At 51.8% G+C, this 27315-nt stretch overlaps 1 protein-coding gene across 1 annotated transcript in view; it reads right to left on the reverse strand.

The window, feature by feature from the left end:
• Positions 1-3704: 3704 nt before the first annotated feature.
• itgbl1 (integrin, beta-like 1) overlaps positions 3705-27315 on the reverse strand; it is a 290031-nt gene continuing 266420 nt past the window's right edge. The window contains exon 11 of the mRNA XM_072476055.1: positions 3705-4410. Coding sequence (XP_072332156.1) covers positions 4319-4410 — 92 coding nt within the window. The 3' untranslated portion in view covers positions 3705-4318. The remainder of the gene's footprint in view (positions 4411-27315) is intronic.

Consider the following 27315-nt stretch of genomic DNA (forward strand, 5'->3'; position numbering starts at 1 on the left):
GCCGCGGAAAGCGCGCAAAATGGCCGCCCTTGTCTGGGCCGCAGGCTGGGAGGAACTCGATCGCCTGGACCCGTTCGGCCTCGTAGGACCCCTGCCGCGCCGATTCGGGCGCTTGAAACTGGGAGTAGCGGCTGGTCGCGTTTTCATGAAGGACACAGGCTTCGATTGTGGAGGCTAGGGTGATGCCCTTTATTTTTAAGAGCTGCTGGCGTAGGGCGCCCGAGGTGACCCCAAAAACAATCTAGTCCCGAATCATTGAATCGGAGGTGGTGTGGTAACCACAGGACTGCGTGAGGATACAGAGGTGTGTAAGGAAGGATTGAAAGGGCTCATCCTTACCCTGCTGGCGCTGCTGGAAGAGATGCCTCTCGAAACTCTCATTTACCTCGACGCTGAAGTGTTGCTCAAGTTTGGGAAGGACGGTCTTGTACTTGGTCTTGTCCTCACCTTCCGCGAACACCAGGGAGTTGTAGACATGGATGGCGTGTTGCCCTGCCATGGAGAGGAGGAGGGCGATTTGTCTGGTGTCCGAAGTGCTCTCCCTTTCGGTGGCTTCCAGGAAGAACTGGAAGCGCTGTTTGAACAGCTTCCAATTGACGCCGAAGTTTCCAGCAATTTGTAACGGCTGCAGCGTGCTGATGGTGTCCATGGCGCAGGATGGCGGATTCCTGAGGATTCGTAGGTAGGTCTCAGTTACCGGGTTCCAATCCTGGTACTATGTCGTGTTGGGTGCTCTGCTACACAGACGAACCAACACGGTCGCGGATGGTACAGCTCAGTTTTATTACTAACAATATTTACAATGGTAAACTGGTTAATGTGGTTCGTTCATTACCCTTGAATCTGTGGACCTATCCCTAACACTATCTTGGAGAGGCACTCAGCACATGGTGGATGTCTGAGTGGCTTGCTGTGAGCTCTGTGCCCTGAGCTGTCTCCTGCTGGAATGAACAGGAAGTGTCGTGTTCCCCGTTTTATAGTGTGTATGCTCTTGCCTGTGATTGGCTGTGGTGTTGTGTGTGTATTGATTGGTCCGTTGATCTGTCCATCAGTATGTATGTATGTTTGCACCATGATGTTTACCTGAATATCACGACAAAGATCATGGCTGATCTTCTATCATAGCTCCTCATTCCTGCAGTACCTCCATATCCCTTGATTCCTTTAAAATCCAAACATCCATCAGCCACACTCAACGATTACTGAGCAGCCGGTTAACGAGGATAGAGAATTCCAAAGATCTCCGTCCCTCTGAATGAAAAGATTTCAGCAGGTGAGACAGGACAGCATCGTTTACAGGTCGTAGATGACCTGTGATGCAGGTTGTTTTTCACTTGTGTGCATGTGGCGGGGGGGGGGGGGGGGGGGGGGCGTGGGGGGGGGGGGAATAGAATAGAGCAAAAACCTGACATGACAGCAGGTGTGCCGAAGCGATGACTCAGTGATTTCCCTTGGAGATGAGGCCTGGAAATTCCTTGACCTGTCCGGAAGCTGACATGGTAGGGCCTCCACCATCCTTCATGGTCCTCCCAGCTGCCCTGGTGTCTCCAGGAGTGGGAGATTAACTTCCCTGAACATAGCTGCCGACAAAACCTTGGGAGAAAACTTGTAAGGGCAAATAAATCAACAAATTAAACTGTGAAAAAGACACAGGAAATGTTGGAAATGCTCATCAGGCCTGGCAGCATCTGTGGGAGATGGAAACAGAGTTAATGTTTCGGGTCGATGAACTTTTGTCAGGAACTCAGAATTAGTTGCCTATTTGTGTCATTTTCTTTCAGAAGGAGGGGTTGAAACAAATGGGAGGTGCTCTTATTGAGACAGGTAAGATTCTGAGGGGGCTTGACAGGGTAGATGGTGGGAGGGCATTTTCCCCTCGTGGGGAAATCTAGAACCAGGGCTACAAGTTTCAGAATAAGAGCTTTCCCATTTAAGATAGAGATGAGGAGGAATTACTTCTTTCAGGGGGCAGTTAGTCTGGAATTCCCTTGCCCAGGAGCAGCGGAGGCTGTAGGTCATCGAATGTATTCAAGGCTGAGTTTGAGTTATGAACGGCAACCCATCCCTAGTTGCCCTTCAGAAGGTAGTGGTGAGCTGTCTTCTTAAACCGCTGCAGCCCCTGAGCTGACTGGCAGAGCAGGCTGGGGGGGAGGGGAGGGGGGGCAAAGGGCTTGCTCTTGCTCCTATTTTCTATAGCCTTGAAGATGGGGGGGGGGGCAAAGGGCTTGCTCTTGCTCCTATTTTCTATAGCCTTGAAGATTTTTTTTAAATTTCTTGTTCCAAAAATATTGAAGATGAGGGAATGAAAACTGTTTGGGTGTGAGCAAAGGATCAACCGATTGGCTGACGAGGGCTCTATTCACTATCTGATCAGTGGAGAAAGCCGGGACACACAAGAACGGAAGGATGGACATGTCTATCAACCAATGGCGGGAGTGAGCAGGGGCGTGGTTAGAGGTTATCATGTGATCAAATATCCAGGGGTATGCCCAAACAGAGTTGGCAATCCTATAGCACCTGGGTGCATTTTCCGACAACAGAGCTATTTTAGCCTACAGGACATGTTTACAGCAGGAATCCCACTCTTGATGTGCTAGCACTGAATGAACATGAGCAAAACGCACAGCACAGAAACAGGCCATTCGGCCCATCTAGTCCATGCTGGTGTACACGCTGTGCACAAGTCTCCTCCAACTCCTCTTCAACTCCACCCAATAATAAACAACATATCCTTCTGTCCATTTCTCCCTCTTGTGTTTATCCAGCTTCCCCTTAAATGTATCATTGGGGGATAATGGTGTTGTGGTGATTAGTAATCCAGAGCCCCAGGTTTAATGCTGAGGGCAGAGGTTCAAATCCCACCATGGCAATTGCTGGAGTTTGAAACCAATTAATTAATTCAATCTGAAATATATAAAACTAGTCTCAGTAATGGCGACCATGAAACTATCATCGATTGTTGTAAAAACCCATCTGCTTCACAAATGTCCTTTAGGGAAGGAAATCTGCCGTCCTTACCCGGTCTGGCCTACATGTGACTCCAGACCCACAGCAATGTAGTCGACTCACAGCTGCCCCTCTGAAATGGCTGAGCAAGCCTCTTAGTTGCAATTAGGGATGGGCAATAAATGCTGGCCCATCCAGCAATGCCCACATCCCATAAAAGAAGAAAAATAATCTCTACCATTCATCTCAACCACTCCCTGTGGGAGTGAGATCCACATTCTCAACAATAAATAAGTTTCTCCTGAATTCCATAGAACCATAAAATTCTTACGGTGCTGAAGGAGGCCACTCGGCCCATCAAGTCTGCACCGACCCTCTGAAAGAGCACCCTACCTAGGCCCACTACCCTGCCCAATCCCCATAAGCCGATAGCTCTACCTAAGTTGCACATCTCTGGAGTGTGGGAGGTTACCGGAGCACCCGGAGGAAACCCACGCAGACACAGGGAGAAGGTGCAGACTCCGCACAGACACCCGAGGCAGGAATTGAACCTGGGTCCCTGGTGCTGTGAGGCAGCAGTGCTAACCACTGTGCCACCGTGCCGACCCAGTCCCTGACGCTGTGAGGCAGCAGTGCTAACCGCCATGCCACCATGCCGTCCTGTGGCATTTATCATTTTTATGATTTGTTTTCATTATTTTTCTAATGGAGAAATGATTTAAAACACTGAACTTATACAGAGTGAAGAGTCAGACAGATTGCTTAAAAATGGCATTTTTATTCAAACTATACGTACGTCTTTGTAAAAGCACGGTTAAGAATAAGCGACACGAGGAAGCTGTAAAAGTTGCTGAAATCACTTATTGAATGACTGTCAGAATAGGCAGTGTCTGTGCCAGTCGATATTTATTGCAACAGTCATTTCCAAACCCGTCACAACGATTGGTCATTTGCAGATTTACTGCCAACAGTATCTCTTCATAATGAGCTACACACTTGCGAACAGCCAAAAGAATACAGTTGTAATCTCAATTCCTAAGCATTTGCTTGGCATACAAGGAAATCAGTGTGCTGGTATATCTGTAGATTATTAGTTATCGAAGCTAGCCTCAACAAAAGGCATCACAGTGGCATGGCTGCTGGACACCCATGCTAATAACCCCTGTGTGTTTGTCACTTTGCCATTTATATTGGTACGTTGGCGATTAAGTAAGCCTGAGGTGCAAGCCAAGGAGCAAAACTAGCATGGATACGGTAGCAAGTGAAAATGTTTATTTGTGAGTGCAGTCCGTTTCTGCGTCTGGTAATATCCTTAGCCATGCAGGAGAACGCAAAACTACATTCAGGAATCCTTCCTGGTACAGTGAAACCTTCAGTAGCTTTCCAATCCGATCCAGATTTCGCAGGCGTTCCCAATCCATTCGTCAAAGCAGTCACAGATTCCACAATTACAGACACCGTTCCCTGCGTTAAAAGAGCAGAGGTTTTACAATTACAACACAGGAATACGGAACGCTGATTCTAATAGCTGCAGGTTCGATCTTTCATTGTCTCTTAACCATCTGTTCTCTCAACTCTCAAGTGGCCGGTGTTCCAGAGGAGGAGAGAGAAAATGCTTCAAAGACACTCTGAAGCTCTTCTTGAACTCTGGCAGTATGGACCGTAATGACCGGGAGGAGGCTTGCTACCAATCATTCAGAATGGTGCCAATCACGTTTTGAGCCACGTCTTGGGGATGAGGCCGAGCATCGGCAGAGAAGGAAAGAACAGGAAGCACATCCTGCATTCCAGGTCCCACCACCTCATGTGACGCCCGCCCCACAAGCCCAAGATCTTCCCAAGGGCCGGTGCAGACTCGAAGGGCCGAATGGCCTCCTTCTGCACTGTAAATTCTATGATCTGTGAGTCGGGAATCAGCCTGTTTAATCACACGAAGATCCAGTGGCAGAAAGGCCTTGGGTCAGGGGTTCTCAGATGTCGGTGGGACAGGTCACAATTGAGGAGATGAGTGCACTTGGGCAGCACGGTAGCACAGTGGTTAGCACTATGGCTTCACAGCATCGGGGTCCCAGGTTCGATTCCCAGCTTGGGTCACTGTCTAGTTTCCTCCCCCAGTCCAAAGATGTGCAGGTTAGGTGGACTGGCCGTGATAAATTGTCCTTAGTGACCAAAAAGGTTAAGAGGGGTTATTGGGTTATGGGGAAAGGGTGGAAATGAGGGCTTAAGTGGGTCGGTGCAGACTCGATGGGCCGATTGGCCTCCTTCTGCACTGTATGTTCTATGTATGTTCAACTCATGACCCTGAATAGACAACATCCTCGAATCGAGGGACAGAATCATAGCCTTTGCATCATATTATTCAGACAGTATTTATTTTTCCTTCATTACTGAGCTCCAGATGACAATTTAACATTTTAAGAAATCTACAACTCCCTAATGATTAATTATTGTACATTAATATGAAGAATGAGAGACACAGTGGTTAGCACTGCTGCATCACAGCACTAGGGACCCGGGTTCAATTCCGGCCTTGGGTGACTGTGTGGAGTCTGCACGTTCTCCCCGTGTCTGCGTGGGTTTCCTCCGGGTGCTCCGGTTTCCTCCCACAGTCCAAAGATGTGCAGGTTAGGTGGATTGGCCATGTTAAGTTGCCCCCTGGGGTGGGATTCTCCAACCCCCCCACCGGGCCGGAGAATCACCGGGAGGCGGCGTGAATCCCGCCCCCACCGGCTGCCGAATTCTCCGGCGCCGGAGATTTGGCGGGGGCGGGGATCCCGCCGCGCCGCTCGGCGGGCTCCCCCCCGGCGATTCTCCGGCCCGCGATGGGCCGAAGTCCCGCCCGTTCTACGCAGGTCCCGCCGGCGTAAATTGGAGTTGTTCCTTGACCGGCGGGACCTGGCGGCGCGAGCGGGTTCCGGGGTCCTCGGTGGGGGGGGGGGGGGGCGCGGGGCGATCTGGCCCCGGGGGGTGGCCCCACGGTGGCCTGGCTTGCGATCGGGGCCCACCGAACCGCGGGCGGGCCTGTGCCGTGGGGGCACTCTATTCCTCCTCGCCGGGCGTGTAGGCCTCCGCGATGGATGACGCGGAGCTGGTCCCCTCCCCTGCGCATGCGCGGGGATGACGTCAGCAGCCGGTGGCACTCCCGCGCATGCGCGGACCCGCACCGGCCGGTGGAGTCCCGTCAGCCCCGGCAGGCGCGGTGCCAAAGGCCTTCCACGACGGCCAGCGGGGCGCAAACCACTCCGGCGCCGGCCTAGCCCCTGAAGGTGCGGAGGATTCTGCATCTTTGGGCGGCCCGACGCCGGAGTGGTACCCGCCACTCCACTGCGCCGCTTCTGCCCGCCCCGCCGATTCCCGGAGAATCCCGCCCTTCGTGTCCAAACATTTGGGTTACGGGGATGGGGCTGGGGCTGGGGCCTGGGTACGCTGCTCTTTCAGAGAGCTGGTGTAGACTCGCTGGGACAAATGGATTCCTTCTGCACTGTAGGGATCCTATGATTCTAAGAATGTTAACTAAAATTAGAAAATGCTGGATACGTTAAGCAGTTTGATCACTGACGGACAGTTCTGGGAAGAATCGTACCAGAAAGCTTCTCAAGTTAGTACTTCAATTACTGACTGAAGTCATAGTGAAAAACGAGGTAGCTGAGAGATTGGGGGGCTGAGAATTGATGAGGAGGAGGCTATGGAAAGGCTTCCTGTGCATAAAATTGATAAGACACCAGGGGCGAAATTCTCCCCCAAGGGCGGGATGTCCGCCGACTGGCGCCAAAGCCGGCGCCAATCAGACGGGCATCGCGCCGGCCCAAAGGTGCGGAAGGCTCCACATCTTTGGGGGCCTAGCCCCAACATTGAGGCTGGCTGGCGGAAATGGCCTTTGTTTCCCCGCCAGCTGGCGCGGAAATGCGGCGCATGCGCGGGAGCGTCAGCGGCCGCTGTCAGTTTCCCAGCGCATGCGCAGTGGGGAGAGTCTCTTCCGCCTCCGCCATGGTGGAGGCCGTAGCGGAGGCGGAAGGGAAAGAGTGCCCCCACGGCACAGGCCCGCCCGCGGATCGGTGGGCCCCGATCGCGGGCCAGGCCACCGTGGGGGCACCCCCCGGGGCCAGATCGCCCCGTGCCCCCGCCCAGGACCCCAGAGCCCGCCCACGCCGCCTGGTCCCGCCGGTAAATACCAGGTTTGATTTACGACGGCGGGACAGGCAATTCCTGGGCGGGACTTCGGCCCATCCGGGCCGGAGAATCCAGCGGGGGGTCCCGCCAACCGGCGCGGCCCGATTCCCGCCCCAGCCCAATCTCCGGGAGCGGAGACTTCGGCGGGGGCGGGATTCACGGCGGCCAACGGCCATTCTCCCACCCGGCGGGGGGTCGGAGAATGACGCCCCAGGATGCAGATGAAATACATCTGAGAATACTGACAGAAGCAAGGGCAGGAATTGCAGAGGCTCTGACTATCATTCTCCAATCCCCTGTACAGGGGTGGTGCGAGAGGACTAGAGAATTGCCAATGTTACTCCCTTGATCAAAGGGTATTAAGGTGAGCTCAGCGACTAGCAGCCTGTCTGTTTAACCTCGTTGTTGGGAAGACTTTGAGAAACAACAAGCCAGTCATTTAGAGAAAAGTGTTGATTAGTTAAGGAAAGCCAGCACCGATTTTCTAAGGCAAAATCATATTTAACTAAACCAGGGACTGGTTTAGCACAGTGGGCTAAACAGCTGTCTTGTAATGCAGATCAAAGCAACAGTGCAGGTTCAATTCCCGTACCAGCCTCCCCAAACAGGCGCCGGAATGTGGCGACTGGGGGCTTTTCACAGTAACTTCATTGAAGCCTACTTGTGACAATAAGCGATTATTATTAACTAACCAGCTTGAGCTTTTTGTTGAGGCTGCAGAGAGGGTTGATGAAGGTAATATGGCTGGACATCCAAAAGACCTTTGGTGAAGCTGCACACTGAATCACAGAATTGTTACAGCGCAGGAGGAGCCTGTCCAGATCACTGTGTCTGCACTGAGTCTCTGAATGAGCAATTCACTGATTGCCTTTTTCCTGCCTTCGCCCCATAACCCTGCACCTTCTTCCTCTTCAAATAACACTCCTATTCCCATTTGAATGCTGCAATTAAGCCACCAGCACAACAGCAAAACTAATGCCCATGAAACAAATGGGACAATACTGATGCAAGGTTATCTGTGTGACACAGAATAGAAAATAGCGGTGAGCAGTTGTTTTTCTCACTGGAGGAAGGTGGACAAGTGAGGTTCCCGAGGGGTCGATGCCGGGACCACTGCTTTTCCCGCTAAGGATCTGGGTGTCCAGAGCACAAGTTCAAGGGTTGTAGATGATACAATTCTTGGACGTACTGTGAACTGCGAAGAGGAGAGCTAAAGGATTGGATTCTCCTTCGGCGGATCCTCCGTTTCGCACTCACGCCCGCGGATTTCCCAACGGCATGGGGGTGCCCATTGGCCGGCTGCCGGGACGGCAAATCCCGCTGCCGGCCCGGGGCGGGGGGGGGGGGGGGGGGGGGGGGGGCGGGGGGGGTGCTGGGGGAGGCACCGCACCAGAAAGCGGGTGCGGCGGGACGGAGAATCCCGCCCAAAATCCTTTAGAGGACATGGAAAGACTGGTGGAATGGGTGGACACAAAAGGCAGATAGAACTTAATGCCGACAAGTGTGAAGTGATACATTTTGGTCCAAAGAATGATGAGAGACAATAGAAGATAAAGGGTAAAACCCCCAGCAGGTGTTTGGGATCAGAGGTACCTGGGGGGTATTTGTACTTCATTGATAAAGGTGCGAGGGCAGGTTAGCTTGAGAAAGTGGTTAAAAGGCCTAGAGCATCCTGGGATTTATAAATAGGGGCATAGATTACAGATACAAGGAGGTTGTTGTGAACCTTTCCTAAACTCTCACTGAGACCTTCCAGTCCCACCACAGCGGGATTTCCCATTCAAATCCCCCGTTGACTTGGAAGGGACTGGATGATCCTGCCAGCAAGTGGGGCTGTAAAGTCCAACCCAATTGGTTCAGTCTGAGCTGCAATGTTGTGCCCAATTCTGGGCACTGCTCTTTGCGAAGGACGTGGAGGCATTTGAGAGGGTGCAGGAAAGATTCAGCAGAATTGTTCCAGGCACGTGGATAGATTAGAGAAGTTGGGAATTGTAGTGTTATTCACCCTGGACTGCAACTGGATGCAGTTGTACTGTAAAGTAGAGACCAAATTTAGACGTTAGTTCAATGCGTTTTATTGAACTTCTGGAGCAGTGCACACAGCTGGCTGTGGGTTGACACTCTACTAATCTAAGTGTGCTAACTATAACTAACTAGACCAGACTAACTCTGAGCCACGTGTAGAAGGTGCTAACTGATATATACACCCTGACTGTCACTACAGTTGTCACCAGTGGAAAGAGGCGGAGTGTTGATGCCTCGTGTGTTTCATAGTGGGAAACCCCCCTCTAGTGTTCTGCCTGGTGATTGGTTGTGTTCTGTCCTGTGTGTTGATTGGCTGTACTGGGTGTCTGTCACTGCCTGTCTGTATCTTATTATGTGCATGAGTGCATATCATGACAGGAATGGTTGGAGAAGGGGCGAGGTGATTGATAGAGGTGTTCAAAATCTTGAGGGGTCTGGATGGAGCAGATAGAGAGACACTGTTCCCATTGGCTCAAGGGGCAAGAACCAGTGGACACAGATTTACGGCGATTGGCAAAAGAAGTAGCAGAACAGTGAAAGGAAACCTTTCGGGCAGCGAGTGGTTATGTGCCGCCTGAGAGTGTACGAGGTGGGGACACATTCAGTCATGGCTTTCAAAAGAAAATTGGATCATGATCTGTAGATAGAAATTTGCAGGGCTACAGGAGAAAGGCAGAAGGGTGGGACTAACTGAGTAGCTCTTACAGAAAGTGGGCACAGATACACTGACCCAAATGGCCTCCATCTGGACCGTAACCAATCTAGGATTCTGTGAGTGGCCCATTGTACTTTTCAGGATTTATTTGCTTTTTAAATTCCGACCTCCAATTTTATTCCCTTCAGTAATATCATTAATCTGAAATATATTCGTACCATTTTAAAGTGATCTGGATATTCATCCATTTAAAATATAATTGTAACTGTGACTGGAGGGCATTTAAAGGTACTCTGTAGCAAATGTAGGAAACTAGAAATTGCAGAAACACCAGGGAAGCTGAATTCATTAATTCACTATTGACCTCTAGCACCTAGAAGGACAAGAACAGCAGATACCTGGGAACCCCACCACCTGGAGGTTCCCCTCCAAGTCACTCACCACCCTGACTTGGAAATATATCAGCCGTTCCTCCGCTGTCGCTGGGGCAAAATCCTGGAACTCCCGCCATAACAGCACTGTGGGTGTACCTACACCGCGGGGACTGCAGCGGTTCAAGAAGGCAGCTCACCCACCACCTTCTGAAGGGCAATTAGGGATGGGCAATAAATGCTCACATCCATGATTTGCTTTTTAAAAAATGTCTGTTTGCTCTTCCGGAGATCCTTCTGCTTTGTGGTACATTGGATTGTGGAATCATTAAAACCGAAGTAAATCTTTCTTTGACCAATTGGAATGTCAAACATCTCCTCATTCTGACATGGCTCTACAAATACATTTACTACAGAAGTGCAGCATTCGAATTCCACATCATTGGACCCAGCATTTTACCCTCCCTACTTTCCATTTTTTGTTAGAAAGTAATTTGCATTCCCTCTTAATCACGAAGGATTCTCGGAATGTCTCACCACTGAATACCCGAGCATTCTGCACTGTAAATTCTATGATAAATTCTATGATAATTCTATGATAAGAAGTGTAATTGCAGAGAAGGATGACATTTTGGAAACCAACTATTGTTTTGGTCAAGGTCCGAGAGTTTGTGAATGAACAGCGATCGCAGAAAATGGTGCAATGCCTCCGTTTGGAAAACAGCTTGGGATAGAGCGTCCAATTACAACCCTTGCCACACAAAATGGTTCCATCCACCCGTGGCAGCATTTTGAAATATATTTTAGGCAGCTTCCAGCTGATTTTGGGACTGAATAATCCTGGAATATACATCCGCAAAGTTGCTGGATCGAGAAAATTTGTGTGCAAGTGACTTGCATTCTTTTTACGATGCATTTACATTTTCTGGATCTCCTGTGAACCGCTGCCTAAACCCTCCATTGCTCCATAGAATCCCCCCACTCAGAAAGAAAGAGTTTCAATTCCATAGCACAACCTTGGGTGGTCCAAAAGCACTACACAGCCAATAAAATACAGTTGAATTCTAACCACTATTGTCAGAAATGGAGCAGCCAATTTGGACACAGCAAGCTCCCACAAAGCGGGTGGGGTTTACCAACACCCCCCCCCCCCCCCCCCCCAATATTAGTGGGCCAGTACTGAAGGAGCATCTTCACTGTTGGAGGGGCAGTACTGAGGGGGTGCTGCACTGTCAGAGGGTCAGTACTGAGGGAGTGCTGCACTGTCAGAGGGTCAGTACTGAGGGACTGCTGCACTGTCAGAGGGTCAGTACTGAGGGAGTGCCGCACTGTCAGAGGGTCAGTACTGAGGGAGTGCCGCACTGTCAGAGGGTCAGTACTGAGGGAGTGCCGCACTGTCAGAGGGTCAGTACTGAGGGAGTGCCGCACTGTCAGAGGGTCAGTACTGAGGGAGTGCTGCACTGTCAGAGGGTCAGTACTGAGGGAGTGCCGCACTGTCAGAGGGTCAGTACTGAGGGAGCACAGCACGGTTGGAGGGTCAGTACTGAGGGAGCTCTGCACACTTGGAGGTGCAGCACTGAGGGAGCACAGCACACTTGGAGGTGCAGCACTGAGGGAGCACAGCACACTTGGAGGTGCAGCACTGAGGGAGCACTGCACGGTTGGAGGTGCAGCACTGAGGGAGCACTGCACTGTTGGAGGGCCAGTACTGAGGGAGCACTGCACGGTTGGAGGGTCAGTACTGAGGGAGCACAGCACACTTGGAGGTGCAGCACTGAGGGAGCACTGCACTGTTGGAGGTGCAGCACTGAGGGAGCACTGCACTGTTGGAGGGCCAGTACTGAGGGAGCACTGCACTGTTGGAGGGCCAGTGCTGAGGGAGCACAGCACGGTTGGAGGGTCAGTACTGAGGGAGCACAGCACGGTTGGAGGGTCAGTACTGAGGGAGCACAGCACTGTTGGAGGGTCAGCACTGAGGGAGTGCTGCACTGTTGGAGGGTCAGTACTGAGGGAGCACTGCACGGTTGGAGGGGCAGCACTGAGGGAGCACAGCACACTTGGAGGTGCAGCACTGAGGGAGCACTGCACGGTTGGAGGGGCAGCACTGAGGGAGCACTGCACTGTTGGAGGGTCAGTACTGAGGGAGCACTGCACGGTTGGAGGGGCAGCACTGAGGGAGCACAGCACACTTGGAGGTGCAGCACTGAGGGAGCACTGCACGGTTGGAGGGGCAGCACTGAGGGAGCACTGCACTGTTGGAGGGTCAGTACTGAGGGAGCACTGCACTGTTGGAGGTGCAGCACTGAGGGAGCACAGCACACTTGGAGGTGCAGCACTGAGGGAGCACTGCACGGTTGGAGGGGCAGCACTGAGGGAGCACTGCACGGCTGGAGGGAAAGGCTGCTCGCCACATTGCAGCATAACTGATAGAAGCCAGGAGACCCCGCTCCCAAGATTTACCCAGCTTGCAACTCCTCACGAGATCTAACGCGATCTCCCGAGACGTCACAATGTAATGGGCGGGATCACCTTTCAGCAAATCTGTGTATTACGCTGAGACAGTAGTCTCACTTTAATAAATCATAGATTATAGAACTTACATTGCAGAAGGAGGCCGTTTGGCCCACCGACGCCCCACCGACCCCTGGAAAGAGCGCCCCACCTAAGTCCATGCCTCAGGTACCTCGGGAATGTGTAGATTCCCGAGCCACATGGGATCCATCCCTTTCGCCTCGGAGACCTTGGGCACTGTTCAGCGCTGATCCCCACAAAAGGGAGCCCGACTCGTAGGGGTCTCCCAGGGGATCGGAGGCCTCCAGATGCATGCCCTTTGGGCAGGGTGGCACCCAGCTGGCAGGAGCACTGCCAGGGTGCCAGATTGGCACTGCCAAGGTGCCATGCTGACATTTTCTTGCACTGTGGCGATTGGCCAGGGGTGCCCTGTGTGGGTGTTGGGGGCCGGGGGAATCTTCTCTATTGCGTTAGGGTTTGGGGGGGGGGGGGTTTGGGGGTCACTTTGGGGGCTCCAGATTTCGGGACACCATTTAAAAATGGCACCGATCTCTCGCTACACAGCGAGTTCAGGGGGCGGAGCTCCTCGGTGAACAAAACAGGGCAATGTGTGGCTTCGGCTGCGTGGTCCCCGCTAAGGCCCCTATCTAACCGGGGTGCTGTTTTATAGCGTTGTGTTTCTCAGCGCTGCGAGCGCCGGGAAAATAGCAGCTGAACGCACTCGCTGTGGGACTTTGTTCACATCTAGCTGAATCGCGCCTTCGATTTATATCCCAATATTTGTGAATTGAGTTTAACTTCCACCAGCTGTCGTGGTTGGGCTTGAACCCGTGTCCCCAGAGGATTAGTCTGTGTTTCTGATCCAGCAGCGTTATCGCTACACCACGATCTCCCCCCGCAATTTGAGTATTGAGGGATGTGGGGCAAAGACAGTTTTGGGGTCTTAGGCCACAAGTCAGCCATGTTCTCACAGGGCAGAAGAGGCTCAAAGGGTTAAAGGTCCCCCTGATGAAATGCAAAGAAGGACATGTGCAGGCAGCCGAAATCTAGGGGCACTCGGCATTAAGAAAAGCTGAGGAGACTGGGCCTTTTTCCCGAGAGTGTGTGACATTATGTGTAATGTCTAGCACATTAAGGGTTAATGTAATATTTTATCCTCCCACCAGATGGAGTTGGGGAGCAGACCTATAAAAAGGAATGCCTCTCAGACTTCTGGGAGAAGGCGGGAGAAGGTTAGCGAGAGTAGGAGGGGAGCAGAGAACCGGGAGAAGGTTAGAGAGAGTAGGAGGGGAGCAGGGAACAAGTACAGATAGTGGGCGGGGTTCTCCAATAATGGGGCTATGTCCCCAAGCCCGCGAATTACTCAGGTTTGTTTCTAGAAAGTCCGGGATGATTCTCTGTTTTTAAGGAGCCAGCAAGGCCCCGGATTGGTCCACGCAGCTCCGGCTGCCGATCCAGGGCCCGGCACTTCTGGTCGCGGGTCCGCCCATGCGCACGGCGGACCCACGCAGCGGGCTGGCCTTGAAGAAGTTGCCCCCACCCCCCAGATCGTGCGCGCACCCGCCGATCGATGGCCCCCGATTGTGGGCCTGCCCGTCGTGGAGGCCTCCCCCCCCGCCCCCCCGCCGGCGACGGATCCCCCATCCCCCACCAGGACGGCCACCGCCGCCGCAACTCCGAGCTCCTGCCAGGTGGAACCACACGTGACCCACAGCAGCGGGAACTCGGCCGGTCATCCGCGGAGAATCGCCGCGGGGCCTCTTTCAACGGCCCCCGACCGGCACCGCGCCAACCGCGCACGTGCGACTGCCGGCAATTCTCCGGTTCCCGGAGAATCGCGGGAAAGCGTCGCAGGTCCGACACCCTGGGCGGGATTCTCCACTCCCGCGACAAAGTGGCCGCGCCGTCGTGAACGCCGTCGAGGTTCACGACGGCGCGAAACGGCCCCGATCCCGACCGATTCAGGCCCTGACAATGGGCCAGGATCGGGGTCGCATCATCTACACGCGCCAGGCCTTGTCGCCCGCGTAAAAGCGGCGCCGCATAGATGACGCGGCCGGCGCCGCATAACGGGCGTCATGCGCGCATGCGTGGTTGCCGTCCTCTCTAAGTCCGCCCTGCAAGAAGATGTCTGACGGATCTTGCGGGGCCGCGGAAGGAAGGAGGTCCTCCTTCAGAGAGGACGGCCCGACGATCGGTGGGCACCAATCGCGGGCCATCCCACATTTGAGGTATCCCCCCGGTGCAGCATCCCCCCTCGCCCCCTCGCAGGCCGCCCCCCCCAGCGTACACGCACTGCTCACGACTGCAGTGACCAGGTGTGGATGGCGCCGGGGGGGAACCCGCCGTTTTGGCCTGGCCGCTCGGCCCATCCGGGCCTGAGAATAGCGGGGGTGCCGGAGAATCGCCATTTTGGGCCCTTCCCGCCGCTTGGGAGAATCGCGGGAGAGTGTCAGACCGGCATCCCGGGAAATTTTGGCGCCCCAGGCGATTCTCCCAACCGGCGTGGGAGTGGAGAATCGCGCCCCCTATTCTCCGCCCCCGCGCCGGAGGCTCAGAGAGTCCCGGCCAGTGTGTGTGAGATAGGTGTTAGTATAGAGCAGATTGTAATTATAGTTTATAGTATTGCTCGCTTTAGGAATAGTGTTCGAACTGTATAATAAGTAGTGCAGTGTAATAAAGTGTAACTTTGTTAGTTTAACTTAGTTTTGTGGTCTTTGTGTTCACTATGTCCAGAATCCATCCTGAGTATTAACAACACCAGTGTGGTGACGCCATTGAAACTTGCAGCATTCTTCAGCGACTAGACAGGGTAGATGCAGGAAGGATGTTCCCCCTGCTGGGGGTGTAGGATTAGGGGCACATTGTGTGGTAATTACCAGTCCTATCCACCCGAGGGCCTGGGAATTCTTGTGTGAGGTCAATGGGACATTCCATGAAATTGTCAGGGGCAGGACAGGAGATTTTGGGGCACAGTCTCAGAATTGGGGGAAAGCCATTTAGGCTTAGCGATGAGGAGGAATTCCTTCACTCAGAAGGTTGTGAACATTTGGAATTCTCTGCCCCAGAGGGCAGTGGGCAATCAGTCATTGAGTATGTTCAAGACCCGGTCTGGTAGATTTCTAGACACTAAAGCCATCAAGTGATATGGGGAAAGTGGAGAGATTGGTGCTGAGGTAGATGATCAGCTGTGATCTAATCGAATGGCGGAGCAGACTCGAGGGCTGAATGGCCTCCTCTGATGTTCCTATGACAGTACAGAACTTCTTCAGTATTACCTATGAGCGTCAACCGGGATTACATCCCTGCAGTGGGATTTGAACCCACAACCTCCGGATGTGGAGGCAAGCGTGTTGGTCACTGAGCCGTGACTCCTACCCTTCTGTACGTCCAACTGGCCTTGGGCTGACCCAGGATGTCCGTGGTCAGTTGATTTCCCACTGTTGTGAGCCTGGCCATGAGCCTATCCTTTGGAGGGCTGGAGACAGGTGTACCGCTGCCGTATCCATGTGCCGTCAGGTGTCTGGAGGGTCCAACATCATCAACTGAAAGCAGCTATGAAATCAATTGGTGCATTACACTCTTATCCAGGATGTGGAGATGCCGGCATTGGACTGGGGTGCGCACAGTAAGAAGTCTTACAACACCAGATTAAAGTCCAACAGGTTTTGTTTCAAATCACTAGCTTTCGGAGCACTGCTCCTTCCTCAGGTGAATGAAGAGGTATGTTCCAGAAACATATATATAGACAGATTCAAAGATGCCAGACAATGCTTGGAATACGAGCATTAGCAGGTGATTAAATCTTTACAGATCCAGAGATGGGGTAACCCCAGGTTAAAGAGGTGTGAATTGTGTCAAGCCAGGACAGTAGGATTTTGCAGGCCAGATGGTGGGGGATGAATGTAATGCGACATGAATCCCAGGTCCTGGTTGAGGCCGCACCGCGAGATGCCTGGATTCTCCTCGACATGAGTGGAAGTGCTGTTGGTTTGAGTAAGGCAGCAAATGACAGCCTCATCAGGGGTCGGAATTACCCAACACCGAGTGGGTGACTAGGACAGTCAAATCCAGTCTGACAACACCATGATGGAAAGGTCGGGCTGGACTCTCGCCTCTGCTACCAGCCTGCAGGTCGACCATATTTTCACAGGAAGAAGTTTTACAACACCAGGTTAAAGTCCAACAGGTTTGTTTCGATGTCACAAGCTTTCGGAGCGCTGCTCCTTCCTCATTCACCTGAGGAAGGAGCAGCGCTCCGAAAGCTAGTGACATCGAAACAAACCTGTTGGGCTTTAGCCTGGTGTTGTAAAACTTCTTACTGTGCTCACCCCAGTCCAACGCCGGCATCTCCACATCATATTTTCACAGGGTTAGGTCGTGATGACTTCAGAGAAGGGTGGACCCAGTGGCTAGGGGTAGGAGCTGGGATCAAAGGTGAGACACCAGGTAGGTGGGCCACATTCTGACCCAAATCAGTAGCTGTTATGGCTGCCGCTTTAATGTGAGGGGGCTTAACAAAATGAGAGCATTGTCATCTTCAGAGTGCCCAGGGTAAATGGAGAGCGAGGAGGTGAGATAGGGCAGGAAAATGTTGGTTATTAAAATTTCACAGCTGCTCAGAACTTGTGTCCATCAAATAGAATGTTTTCAGCATTGCCACTCCTATCCCGGCCAACCAGCAGCTAGTCAGGTTCCCCAAGCTCCCAACGGCCCCCCCACACCCATGAAAATCTCAGGAAGTCAGAACGCGACCCTCTTAACGAGCTCCCTAATGACCTCAACATTCCCAGGTAGTGCCCACTTTCCCACCCGCCTCTCACTCTCTCCCCACACCCTCAGGAAGTTGGGCAGAGTTTGGGGACGGGGGCAGCAGCCGGCAATGACTTTCTTTTTGCCTCCCAACTCCGCCCCATCTCCATGTGGGAACGGGACAACCCAGCCCCCGGTTGTCACAATACCTCCTGAAAGGGGCAGGGGAAGAATAGCTTTCCAAGGTCGTGGAATGTTGGCCTTTACCTCTAAAAGGGCTGGAATCCACAGGGGCTGATTTTGTGCTCCGGTTGATTCCAGTTGGAGCGGAGTGTTGATTTTTGCCTCACTAAATGACTGCTCGGTCGCGAGCCAGGGACCGTTCGAGTACGAGTATATCTTGATAACCTCCACACCACCGATACACTCTACGTTTCTGCCCATCTCCAGGAAGGTTATATTGGCCCTCGGACAGGGCGCAGGGCAGATTCACTACGATAATACTGGTGCTTAAAGGGTCAACTTCCAAATACAGCACAGCTCGGACAAATTAGGTTTATTTCAAATTTCAAATTCAACCATTTACCATGGTGAGATTGGAGCCTCTAAACTGTGGTTGTCCAGTTCAGTGGCCTCTACGACTAGGCCACAGGGGGATCCCATTGCTCATTCTTGGCTTGTACTCTCTCATTTATAGAAGATTAAGGGATGCTCAAGTGAATTGTTGAAGATGATTAAAGGATTTGATAGGGTCGCTAGAGAGAAAGTAGTTCCTGCGTTGTGAGGGGCACGGCGTTGCTCGTGGCTGAGGCGGAATCCCAGGACAAGGGGGTGGAACCTTGAAATTACAGCTAGGCCGTTCAGGTGCGATGTCAGGAACCACGTCCTCACACAACCTCGATTGGAAATCTGCAGCTCGCCCTCCCCAGGAAGCTGCTGAAGCTGGGGGGGGCTCAATTGAAAGTTTCAAAACTGAGGGTGATAGATTTTTTGTTGGGTAAGAGCATTAAAGGTTACGGAATAAAAATGGAGTAAACAAACAGATCGGCCATGATGAATTGAATGACAGAACAGGCCGGAGGGCGAATGTTCCCGTGTCTCCCTTCGTGCTAAACTGGGATTAAGACATTGTGCCTCAGTGCAAATCTGTGGCTACTGCCCTCATTAACATCTCATTAAACTAATGAGCACAGATGCTTTATGAATAAGTTGAAGGGCATTTTTCGACCGACATTGTGAAACTTTATCGCAAATGTTACACCGAGGACCACTTCCAAACTCAAAGTGCGGTGCAGGTTAACATTTGTTTGTCATGTTCTGCAAACTGGTCGAAGTGAATGTTGAACTACAAAACATTTAGTTTAAATTATTTATTGTAGAACAACTGCGTGGTAAGATAACTAGGATAAATAAAATAATAAACTACGAACACTAATTAACTATCGTGGAACTACTGCAAAGACGTCTATCTCCCAGCACGACCTACTCCCAACTCCCAGACCACAGGGTCACGTGATGGGTTTACAATGCCACCTGGTGGTCGGAGGTCGTGCATACTATTATGTACAAACTTGCCTTGTCCATATCATCACAATGTTCACTAGAGGAAGCCTTTGCCATTGAAATTAAGATTTTTTTGTTTCAGATATTGGCGGGATTCTCCAACCCCGTAGTCGAGTGTCCACAGTGACGTAAACGCCGTTGCGTTTTACGACAGCGTGAACGGGCCGCTCCCACATCTAATTCTGGCCCCTACATGGCGCTGGAGCGGTTCGCGAACTGGGCGCCACGGGATCCGCGCATGTGCAGTTGCGCCGGCGCCAACGAGGACATGCCCAGTGGCCTCCTTCAACGCGCCGGCCCCGACGCAACATGGCGCAGGACTACAGGGGCCGGCGCGTAGGAAAGGAGGCCCCCCCCAGCCAGAGAGGCCAGCCCGCCGATCGGTGGGCCCCGATCGTGGGCCAGGCCACATCGAAGGCCCCCCCTGTGGTCGGACCCCCCCCTTCTCCCCCACAGGCCGCCACCCGAGCCTCACACGCCGAAGTCCCGCTGGCTCAGAGCAGGTTAGAACGGCGCATGCGGGACTCGGCTCTTTTCCTACAGCCGCTCGGCTCATCCGGGCCGGAGAACCGGCCGGCCGGCCACGTTGAGCGGCCCGCGACCGGCAACGTGCCAAACACGCCGGCACCGTGCCAACCACGCCGGCACCAGTGGTGCCGATTCTCCTTGCTGCGGAGAATCGCGTGCTGGCGTCGGGGCGGCGTGGCCCGTTCACGGGGATTCTCCGGTCCGGCGCGGACCTGGGAGAATCCCGCCCATGATTTGAGAAATAATAATGTCTGATGTAATTATCCACTCAAAAATGCTCAATCGAGGCTGGCCAGATGATCCTGTCTCTCAGACGTTTATCTGTAAATTTTGGGGTACAAGTGCTCAATAAGTAAAAGTTCCCATTGCTTATCTACACGACAATATTACAAACTTCCAAACAACAGCCCGAGAGAAAGAAAAAAATCCAAGGGTGTGGACATCAATTCTCAGAGCATCATGATACTGCAGGATTTGATTTGATTTTTTTCTGTTTTAATTAACAACAAGCATTATTAGAGAGTATTTTCTCCCCCCCGGAACTCCTGGGGAAGCTGTAACCGAAAGGAAGTTCTGAACCAGAGGGGCAGGATTTCCCCACCGGCTTTCGCACGCTGACTTTGGAACTAATGTTGAGCAGGCACTAGCCAGAAGCCAGACTGGGGGGGCGCTATTTCCCCTGAGTCAGCCCTGTAATTGGCTGCCTGCATTAACCTGCGGGGGGGTCGCCAATAGACTATCCTGCCTCCCCGTGAGGCTCCCTCGGCGGTAGGAATGTGAGGGGAGACATCTCCTGTTTTCCTGAGAGGCCGGCCTCCCCATTCTGTCACCACCCCCCACTTCTCCAAGTCAGCTGTCCAGGACCACAGAATCTGAAGACCCGACAGAGGTCTTTAAAATTCTGAAGGGGTTTGACACTATAAGTGTAAAGAAGATGTTTCCACTGGTGGCACAGACAGGAACTAGGAGCTTTCAATAGTTTACGGGTGGCACAGTGGTTAGCACTTCTGCCTCACAGCTCCAGGTTCCCAGGTTCGATTTCCGGTTTGGGTCACTGTCTGTGTGGAGTCTGCACGTTCTCCCCGTGTGTGTGTGGGTTTCCTCCGGGTGCTCCGGTTTCCTCCCACAGTCCAAAGTTGTGTAGGTCAGGTGGATTGGCCATGCTAAATTGCCCCTTAGTGTCCAAAGGTTAGGTGGGGTTATGGGGAAAGGGATAAGGCAGGAGATTGGGCCTGGGTAGGGTGGTCTTTCCAAGGCAGGCTTGATGGGCTGAATGGGCTCTCACATTGTAGGGATTCTATGAATATCAGATAGTTACTAATCAATCCAATAGGGAATTCAAAAGAAAACTCTACCCTGAGAATGTGGAACTTGCTCCCACAGGGAGCGGTTGAGGGGAGTGACTAGTATCGATACGTTTAAGGAGAAGCTGGATAAACTAATGAAGGAGAAAAGAATAGAAGGATATCTGATAGGGTGAAATGACGTTGGAAGAGAAGAGACACGTGACGCACCATCATGAACACCTCTGTGGTCTAAATTGGTCAAATGGACTACTTCTGTGCTGTCAATATTACACAGAGAACAGCCTCTCCACTTAACTGGACCCTCACCAAATTCACCATCGTGCTGTTCGGAATGAAAAATGCAGCTGTCACATTCTCCCAGCTGTGTGTTGCCATGCTGGCGGGGGCCGAGGATCCTGCTTCAGCGGATATCAATGGCACCTATCCCAGATTGGAGGCAGTACAACCAAGGTTCACTAAATTAGTCCCTGAGATGAGGGGGGGTTCTCCTGTGATGAAAGGCTGAGTAAATTGGGCCTTTGCTCTGGAGTTTAGGAGAATGAGAGGTGATCTCATTGTAACCCTCGGAGCGTTGAAGGGGTTTGACTGGGTGGACACTGAAAGGTTGTTTCCACTGGTCGGGGAATCGAACACCCGGTGGATCAGTCTCAGGATAAGGGGGCCGATCGTTTAGGACTGCGATGGGGACATTTCTTCACTCAGAGTGTTGTGAATCTTTGGCATTCTCCACCCCAGAGAGTTGGAGTTGCTCCATCGTTGAACATATTTAAGGCCCCAGGGCATAGACAGATTTTTGGTTTCTCAGGGGATTGGAAGTGGGCGGGAAAGTTTAGTTGAAACCCCAAATTCATATTGAATGTCGGAGCAGGCTCGATGGGCTGAATGGTCCCCTCCTGCTCCTATTTCCCGTGTACACCACCATATTAACTGGTTAAATGGAGCAGATTAACAACTGATTAAAAATCGAAATGGGCGCAATTCATCGGCCTCGTCGTGCCCGAGGCCGCTGAATCTCGCGGGACGTTGCGATCTGGATCTCGCCCCCACCGGGCGTGACCCATATTTAAATGAGTCGTATGGCATCCAGGACTGAATGGCCGCGCCTGGGAGGCCTCGGCTGGGTGCCGTTTAGTACTGTCCATGCAAACATTGACCGGGCATAATGGCACATGGGGGGGGAGGCGGGCACGGGTCTCCCTGGCCATTGAAGTCCCCCAGGTGGTGGGGAGCAGGACAAGGTGATTCCCTGACACCCGGAACATTGGCACTGCCAGCCTGGCACACTGGCAGTGCCACTCGGACACCTTGGCAGTACCACCCGGGGGAGATGGCTGAACAGGGGGTGTGGGGGGGGGGGAGGGGCGGGAGATCGGAGCAGCCAAACAAAATGGCGCCCAGATTGGAAATCCGTTTGAGTGCGGCCTGGGAGGAGAGAAACTCCCCGTGGCAACAAAAAGGCAGAGTGCCGTTGAATAGCGAGTTGTTAATCAACACTGCAGCTGTCGAGAAACTCCCGCTAAACATGCCCAAAATCGGAGATAGAAATCTTGCAGGTAAATTGCGCCCCATAGCTTTCCAGGGCTAAGGTTTTGTGCTTCAGCCAGCATGAGGGTGGGGAGAAATAGGGTATTGTAAATTCCTTAGCCCCTGCCTCGCAATACAGGTACCATTCACCAGAATCGAGAGGCCTGACTTCCAAATTAAACTTGAAATTGGACCTGAGGAGAATAAATCAGGTAAGCTACAGGCACTCTGACATAATTCACTATCGGGAACTTCCGAATTTCATCCTGATCTGAGGCTGTGGTGGCGTGGCCCCTTTAAGGGGTGATTCTTTGCAGGCCATGTGACCTGCCCGGAGCCTATGGGGACGGAGCACGCGAACCTGAGCCTATCGGGTGCCAAGGCGCGGAACCCGGGGACTGTGGTTTATCGGAGTAAGTCCAGGAGTCGAGGGAGTTAATCCTGAGTTGGAGTTGTATTGATCTGTAATATAAAGTTCTCCCTTTGTTAATAAGTCACCGTTGTGATTTAAGGCTGATTGTCGTATTACCCCGCGCAACATTGGCGATGAGATAAAATCAATCCAGTCGAAAGGAAAGTCGTCAATGTTTGGAAGGGCCTCTCGGTGTCCTGAAGAAGGTAAGGAGTCAACTACAGTCGAATATGCCACTATTTGGGAAAATTAACCCATTTGACCCGGAGGTTGGGAGTTGGGGCCAATATGTGGAGAGGCTTTGATACTTTTACGCTGTCAATGAAATGACAGCAGAAGACAAGCAAAACGTTATATTATTCAGTTTGCGGACCACAGACATATAACCTCGTGAGAATCCAAACGTCTCCGGAAGCTCTAAGTCTTTCGATCAATTTGTGCAACTAGTGAGAGACCGCTACAGTCCTCGGCCCTGCATTGTAACGCAGTGCTATAAATTCCACTCAGCCATTAGGGGTCCTGGAGAAACATTGGGTGCAATTTGATCAAAAAAAAATCAGAGTCCGTTCTGGGCAGGATTAGTGAGGTTGTCCCCAGCGCTTGGAGTTGTGGGAGCGACCCTGCAACCTAAGGGCACTTGCCTGCTATTTCAGCCCCCGAGGCGGGATTTAGTGTCATTTCATGCACTGAGGAGCTCAGATGAGTGGAGCTCCCCAGTGCAGCAAGAGATCGGGGTGCTGATTCCAACGTCACGCAGCCAGTAAATCGCGCCCCGTACCCGCTTTTGTATGCAGGCTTCAACGATGTCGGAACATTGCAACTTCGGTCCGTCTCTTAGTGATATGTTATGTGACCGCTTGGTCTGCGGTATCAATAACTTAAACATTCAGAAGAAGTTGCTGGCAGACCCCAGAATATCCTCTGACAAAATGGTTGAGTTGGCTCAAGCAGCTGAAAGCGCTGCACTTTTGAACTGCGAGGCATGCAAAGTGAGGGAAATCGGTTATGGCGGGAAATGGCAGCCACTTGAAGTACCCGGAGTGAGAGTGCAGCAGAGCCTGAGAAAAGGAAGTGACCGTCACAGTCACAAACCAAGATTGTGCTTGTTGTTAACAGCCGTCATTAAATATGGAAGTCGATACAGGTGCTGCTGTCATGGTGGGTGTCATGTTCTGTAGACAGGCCGAAGTGAATGAGGAACTACAGAACATGTAGTTTCAAATAATTTATTGTGGAACAACTGCGTGGTAAGATAACGAGGATAAACTAACTAACAAACAACTAACAATGAACAACTATTGTGTAACTACTGCAAATATGTCTATCTCCCAGCACGACCAACTCCCAACTCCCCGATCACAGGGTCACGTGATGGGTTTACACTGCCAGCTAGTGGTCTGAGGTCGTGCATAACATTATGTACAAACCTGCCTTATGCATATCAACACAGCGAGAGGGGAGAAAACATTTAAGTATCTGTAGGGAGAAGACTCAGCAGTACATCAGCCACTTCACTGGGGTTGGTTTAGCACAGTGGGCTAAACAGCTGGCTTGTAATGCAGAACAATGCCAGCAGCGCGGGTTCAATTCCCCTACCGGCCTCCCTGAACAAGCGCCGGAATGTGGCGACCAGGGGCTTTTCACATTGAAGCCCACTTGTGACAATAAGTGATTATTATTTATTATTATTATTTCGCCACCTATGGTGGGGAGGTCCTGAAGATAATGGACATGAGATCAATACCAGTATCGCACCAACGCCAGTCCGCCCAACTGCCATTAATCATAGTAAAAGGACAGAGACAAAGTCTCATGAGATTGGCTGAAGAAAATCAGGTTTAATTGGCTGGAGATATTCAGTATCACAGACACAGTTTCCGGGAACTTCTGTACAAGCCCCAGGACGTTAATCAGGGAGACCTGGAGCGCATAAAGGGGATGAAGGCCAAACTCTACATAGAGCCAGAGGCAATGCCTACATTTCTTACAGCCTGACCTAAACATTTCCCCTTCTTTACCTCTCGCACCCTTGTAAACATTCCTTAAAACCTATCTCTCCGATCAAGTTTTTATTTTTCCATCCACGTTTGTGCCAATCTCCTTCAATCTGCTCGTCAGGATGTTAAAATTAAACCATTGACGATAGCAGAACGGATTTACAGGAGAAAAATGGATGTGTTTTTAAAAAAGAGAATTGGATGCTGCTGGGGAAGGTGGGACATGGTGAAAGCTGCTGCACAGTGGAGGTGGGAGCTGTAATCAACAGCATGGCAGGCATGTCCCTGCAGAGAGAGAGAGAAAATGTGATTGGTGAGAGTGGGGTGATAATGAATGGTTTGGAGAGAGAGACATGCAAGCAAAGGAAACAGGTACAGTGAAAGGAATGTGTGTGTATTTGTCTGTGTGTGTGTATGAGAGAGAGAGTGTGTGTGTCTGTGTGTGTGTGTATGTGAGAGAGAGAGTGTGTGTGTGTCTGTGTGTGTGTATGTGTGTGAGAGAGAGTGTGTGTGGCTGTGTGGTGTGTGTATGTGAGAGAGAGAGTGCGTGTGTCTGTGTGGTGTGTGTATGTGTGTGAGAGAGAGTGTGTGTGGCTGTGTGGTCTGTGTATGTGAGAGAGAGTGTGTGTGTCTGTGTGTGTGTGTATGTGTGTGAGAGTGTGTGTGGCTATGTGGTGTGTGTATGTGTGAGAGAGAGTGTGTATGTGTGTGTGAGAGAGTGTGTGTGTGTCTGTGTGGTGTGTGTGTGAGAGAGTGTGTGTGTCTGTGTGGTGTGTGTGTGTGAGAGTGTGTGTGTGTGAGAGAGTGTGTGTGTGTGTGTGAGAGAGAGAGTGTATGTGTCTGTGTGGTGTGTGTGTGTCTCTGTGTGCGTGTATGTGTGAGAGAGAGTGTGTGTGTGTGAGAGAGTGTGTGTGTCTGTGTGGTGTGTTTGAGAGAGAGTGTGCGTGTGTGAGAGAGAGTGTTTAAGCGTGTGAGCGAGAGAGAGTGTGTGTATGTATCTGTGTGAAAGAGTGTGTATGGTGTGTGTGTCTGTGTGGTTTGTGTCAGAGAGTGTGTGCATGCATGAAAAGCGAGTGCTGATTGGTTGGCAAGTGGACTCCTGTGCTTGAGGCAATATCATGGAGAATGCACCCAGGAACTGTTAGCTGCTGTTGTATTATCTGCTTCCATCCCATTGTAATGTAAAGGTGCTCAGCAGAGGAAAGGTTAACATGCAACTGGAGAATTGCACTGCCCACGGTATGATGTATGGAGTCACATGGTCAGTAACTCAGAGAAAACACTCTGGAAGCATCTTGCAGGGAGACTGCACCATGTATGGCAATACCTGGGATCTGTAAATAGTTAAAGATTAACAATAAACAGTTCATGTCTATACATGCAAGGCTCAAGGCCTCATCATTGAGGCACCACAGATAAACCCAGAACACAACATGGTGCTCAGTAGTGGCATCATAACGCAACATGGTTGGCAGTGATGGTCGCTTCGAAAAGATATCGGCCGGAATTCTCTGGCCATTGTGGTTATTTTTTCCCGCCGGCAACGCACTCCCAGTTTCCCGGCGGTGTGGGGCGGCTCCGATGGGAAATCCCATTGACAAGTGGTGGGAACAGCGAATCCCGCTGCCAGCGAATGGCGTGCTGCCGAGTAACATGCAGCTGGGGGAGCCGGAGAATCCCGCCTATCACATCATAGAATCATAGAATCTACAGTGCAGAAGGAGGCCATTCGGCCCATCGAGTCTGCACCGGACCTTACAAAGAGCACCCTACTGAAGCCCACGTATCTACCCGATCCCCGTAACCCAGTAACCCTCATTTAACAGTTTTTGGACACTAAGGGCAATTTATCACGGCCAATCCACCTAACCCGCACATCTTTGGACTGTGGGAGGAAACCGGAGCACCCGGAGGAAACCTGGGACCCTGGAGCTCTGAAGCAACCGTGCTAACCACTATGCTACCGTGCTGCCCTCATCAACAGAGACATTACAGTACAACCTGGTGATCCATGGAAATATGAAAAGTGGCATTTTAAACAATGGAGCTAGAACACAACCCCGAGATATGCAAGACTAAAAGCAGCGGAAGCCATACCAGAGACATGTGCCGAAGAAGAAAAATTACGTAAAAAATTGAAGAGACTTCGCTATAGACTAATAAGTTCAGGAATCCAGCAGAGTGGAAATCCATTGTTGACCCCTGGGTGACACAGATTCGAGGAAAACCTGGTCAGATCACAAAGATGGGCGGGCAAAACTACAAAGAAAGAAGTAAGACCCTGAGTGACGCAGAGCACATTGAGAAAAACGGGAAAAGGCCCGCTGAGCAGCTGAGTTCAACACAAGAGAAGGAGTCCTCTATGTAGCAAGCAGCACGAGCGGAAAGGCGGGCTGGAGCTTTGGGTTTCGAAGGAAGAAACGGGCCCAGCTGGAGCACGAGCCTGCCGATTCTCCCAGAGTGTGCAACGTTCAAATAGAAAGGTGGTCCTGTGGAGCAGGAAGGGGGAGATTGCTGACATGTTTCTTTTGTGGACAAGAGTAGAGTTTTGGCA

Source organism: Scyliorhinus torazame, chromosome 15 (genome assembly GCF_047496885.1).
Source record: "Scyliorhinus torazame isolate Kashiwa2021f chromosome 15, sScyTor2.1, whole genome shotgun sequence".
In the NCBI taxonomy this organism is placed as follows: domain Eukaryota; kingdom Metazoa; phylum Chordata; class Chondrichthyes; order Carcharhiniformes; family Scyliorhinidae; genus Scyliorhinus; species Scyliorhinus torazame.